Source organism: Pelobates fuscus, chromosome 2 (assembly GCF_036172605.1).
Source record: "Pelobates fuscus isolate aPelFus1 chromosome 2, aPelFus1.pri, whole genome shotgun sequence".
Classification (NCBI taxonomy): domain Eukaryota; kingdom Metazoa; phylum Chordata; class Amphibia; order Anura; family Pelobatidae; genus Pelobates; species Pelobates fuscus.
The window spans coordinates 84,307,441-84,311,882 of record NC_086318.1 but is presented as its reverse complement, the minus strand read 5'-3'; the positions used below and the strand labels follow the sequence as shown (position 1 = coordinate 84,311,882).

Below are 4,442 nucleotides of genomic sequence, written 5' to 3'. Positions count from 1 at the left end.
AAAATCTTCTAATTGAGCCTGGCATGTTTTGTTCTACGTGTGCCTTTTAGTTTCATGTCTATGAATAGGGAATGATAGGAAATACAGTAAATCAATCAATATACCGTGTCCAGTGGCTGTGATAATTTGCTGCGTGATACTGTTTATGACTAAGCACACATATCAAGTTAAATATACTCTTGATGATCTGCTTGGCCAAGCACACACTCCATCTGTTTCTTTGTTGAGGGAGTAGAATGGATCTAGCAGGCTTCGTCAACGATAAACAATCCACGAGTTTGCTCCTGTGACTTGGTACAGTGATATACATCTTCCATAGATGATGTGACTACATTTAAAAAAGGGTACGCATTTGGAATACCTTGGAATTTTTGGATTATTTTTCACCGCAAATATGATATTTTTGTAACGTGTGTGCAACATAATTTCATTCTACATTTGCTGGATTTCATAATATCTGGATGTCCAGAAGTGATATGAATATGTCTTCTGACTGCAGCATTTCAGTGATGTCACTAAGAAATGGTGACTCCAACCACTCTCAGAATATTGCAAAGCTTGCTCACGTGCATCATGACTGGAATTTTTACCCCGTTCTCCAGGAAATGAAAATGTTTCTGATTCCTACTGTTGCCTGTTTTATTGCTGCCATTATTGTTACGCCTTCCATTTTGTTTGCCATTTTTTCCAATTTCAGCATCCGTCAAGAGACAAGATTTCTCCTTCTGGGAAATGCGTTGATTTCTGACCTAATATATCTCTTTCTCTATACCACCACTTGTGTTTGTACAGTGATCAATCTGAAGATTCCTAATATTGCCTGTGCCTTTCTTCTCTTTTCCCTGGCTGTTACTTATTGTGGAGGGGTCCTCACTGCTGCTGGAATGGTTATAGACACGTATCTGGCAATTCTGTGGCCTTTGCACTATTTCTCACTGTTGCCTCCTTCCAGAGCTAAAAGACTCCTAATTTTATTGTGGGTCTCTTCTTCCATATTACCAGCTATATTGTTTCTAGTGTTGTACTTTACTCAAAAAACGGGACCGTGCCACCCCGATGTTTGTTCCCTGCCTGTAATTCTGCTGATGACGTTGCACGCTGATGAAACCGTTAGACTCTTTCATATTCTTTTCATCACCGCTTTTCTGTTGTCCTTCTCGCTGATTCTTTGCTGCTATTTAGTTCTTTGTTTCAAGACGAGAGGTACTGGAATATGGAAAGGTGTCTCTTCCAGGGCAAGTGTCACATTTTCAATGCATCATGCCATCCTTGGGTTCCATTTTCTTCCAATGTTGATTCTACTGGCGGAATCTTTGCTGTATATCAATGAAATGATGGATCTCAGAACAGGAATGATGTTAACGTCTATTATTTGCAACGTTTTAATAGTTTTACCGAAAGGAGTTTCCCCGTACCTATATGGCTTTCGATATAGAAAGATTTACAAGTCTCTGAAGTTATTTTGTAAGTTCAAACGCCCTCATCTAGTGTCACCTGCTCAAAGGTATAGTTAGATTATATAAAAGCTTGGATGCCATTTATCAAAGACTTTTCACTGAAAAGTTGAGGGGAAATTGAAGAAAATCATATTGATCAAGCAAGGAATGTACATAGGATATATAGATATACATATTTATATATATGTATATCATCGTATAAAGACTGCTATATGTTTCCTAAAGGAGAATAATAGTTAATTATCATGTATATATTGTGTTGAATTTGCACAACAATCCTACGGCTTTCCACCATAAAGTGTAAACAAAAAGTAAGCTTTTAATAAAGTTTTTTTCCCACAGTACAGCCAAGGCATTGCAATGTCCTTCTGTTTGTACTTAGTCCAATAAATGTGTGGTTGTTTTTCACATGTACTGACCCAATGAATACTGTACAATGTTTTTTGGGTTCACAATAGTGGGTTTTGGTGGACTGACCAATGACGTTTAACCTTTAGTAACCAAGAAAGAAAGAAGATCCACAAGTAGGCCTGGTTCTGTTTGGTGTAAACTTTGCCAATCATTGCTTAGTTACTCAAATCTCAGTTTACATTGAACACAATCCAAATTGACTATGGTAGTTGGTAGAACCAAGGCTATTAAATGTGAATGTCATAGCTCATTCCAGATGTGTATATAAATTATTTGTACTTGTAGAAATGTATACCAATCTGACACCCTTTAATTCTGACTATTATATAAATTAAATAAACTTGTTGTATACTGATATATTTGTCAATGTGATATCCATACTTATTTATCATTATTATATCAATCTGATAATTTTATCTTTATCTGTTAATTTTATCTTTATTTTGGTTGGTTTTCTCTAACAAGCATATAATCTAAACAGCCCATGGACTAATTGTTAACTCGTTGTTTACCTTTGTCCAAATAAACAGTTCATTAGTAGAGAGTTTGATGGTGAAACTGTTGACTTGTATATCTAAGAAGTGTGCACATGTGACATCATTACCGTCATAGCCCGGTGTAAATGGTTCACAATGCTGTGGACAGTCCTTACTCCTTCTTCAGTTGGGCTGGCGCAAGACATTTTGTTGCGTAGATCCAAGTTGATATTGTTACACCCCACATCCACAAATTCATTCTCACGCACATTAATCCAATACAAACATACATAATTACTCTCTATGCACAGAAATACTGCATATAATTAACCACACGTGTACAATTAACCACTAACACACCTCAAAAACATATTTACGTAACAACACACACTTACATACAAACACTCACATAGACACACAGTTATGCATACCAACAAATACATGCAAACACACAGATATTCAGACATTGACTACTTAATTACGCATACTCTCCTGCCATGTTACCTTTCTCGGGGGGTGGGGAGGGAGAGGGGCTCAGTTTTCCATCCCTGCTGTTCAAAGGTTGGGGGAAGAAGATCTGAGTTTCAGAAGCAAAACACTAAACAGGCATCTGACATCCTCACACCTGCTGACTCTATAAGTGTAAATTTGTTTTGTAGGTTGTAAGATAATTCAGTTGCTGCATTGAATACACAGTGTGCTGAATTTTAAAGTATACGGATGGATGTATTTTAGAACAGCCACTCTATATAACAATAAAAAATGCCACCTCTCAAGGCGCTGACTATGGCCATTGACCCACTGGGTATCCTGTAGCTTCATCCCTATTTCTAGTAGATAAATCCCATTTATTTCTATGTGTATTTATTCTAGTAGATAAATCCCATGTATTTCTATGTGCATTTATAAATGTAAACTTGACCTGTTTATTTAGTGAAATCAGGACTTTAGCTTAACTTATTGTATGCAAAATGGACTTAATCATTAAACTCCAAACAGTAACTATTGGCAAAAGTCAGGCTAAAACAGCCATACTGGCACTATAGCCGAGTTGGGAATTTATTTATTTTTTAAATCGGTGATCTGTGCCTACATTTTATCATTCGGATTTTAGTTTATTACAATTTGACTTTAGTGAATAAAACCAAAAATTCTCAGAACCTAAAACACTGTAAATGATATAAAAGTGAAGATTTACAAGGATATTCTGTTGTGTGCAATGCTTTTAATTAGGGCATCTTTTCAGGAAAGAGACGTCTGACTACTGACCTAAAAAAAAAAAAACTAAAATTGAGAAAAAGTCTCCTGTTGGGAAATGGCAACCTACATTTCATGTCTATTATTAACTCACTGCTTAGTGAACAGAGCCCTGGGGTTGTGTCATATAGTCGGATACATTTACCGTGAGGAACCTTTGAATTCTGCTCAATGAAAACTGAATGATATCTGATAACTAAGCAGAGAATTGTGATGCGTTCACCACTGAAGTAAAAAAATAATAATAATGGGCTGAAATAGACAGAAACACATTCGACTTTCTTTCAATTTTTGCTGACCTCTTTGGTGGTCAGACCGCCTGCTTATTTTTTTAACATGTATGTTGCCGAAATATTCCACTGAAAGATTTACTAAGCAGTATATAAGTGAGAGAGATTCAATTCTTTGCTGAAAATGGCATGGTATTGTGAAGGATTCTTTACTGTTTTTAAATCTTTCCAAATTGTCACCAGTTAGTAAAACTCGACCCTATATCGGATTGAGTACTGTACTAGATTACCGTCTAAAATCAAGGCCGGATTAACATATGGAATAGGCCCATTGATTTAAAAAAAAAAAAAAAAATGTTTTTTTTTTACATGCTCTTGCTTAAGTATGGAAACTTAAGACAGATGTAATAATAAGGCACAAGATATAATAATAAGGCAAACCAGATTGAGAGAATCATTAGAACATTTTGGCCCATTTTAAAGCAAGACCAGTTTTTAAAGAATATTCTACCAACTAAACCTCAGATTATCTACAAAAAAAACACTAAATTTAAAATCAATTTTAGCACCTAGCACTTTACCCCGCATCAAATCTTCCAAAGGAGCAGTAA

At 35.8% G+C, this 4,442-nt stretch overlaps 1 protein-coding gene across 1 annotated transcript; it reads left to right on the top strand.

Moving 5' to 3' along the window:
* The first annotated feature begins 553 nt into the window (after positions 1 to 553).
* LOC134585535 (probable G-protein coupled receptor 148) lies at positions 554 to 1,604 on the top strand. Its single transcript, XM_063440959.1, has one exon. The coding sequence runs from the start codon at positions 606 to 608 to the stop codon at positions 1,512 to 1,514; it is 909 nt and encodes a 302-aa protein (XP_063297029.1). The 5' UTR covers positions 554 to 605; the 3' UTR covers positions 1,515 to 1,604.
* Positions 1,605 to 4,442: the final 2,838 nt, after the last annotated feature.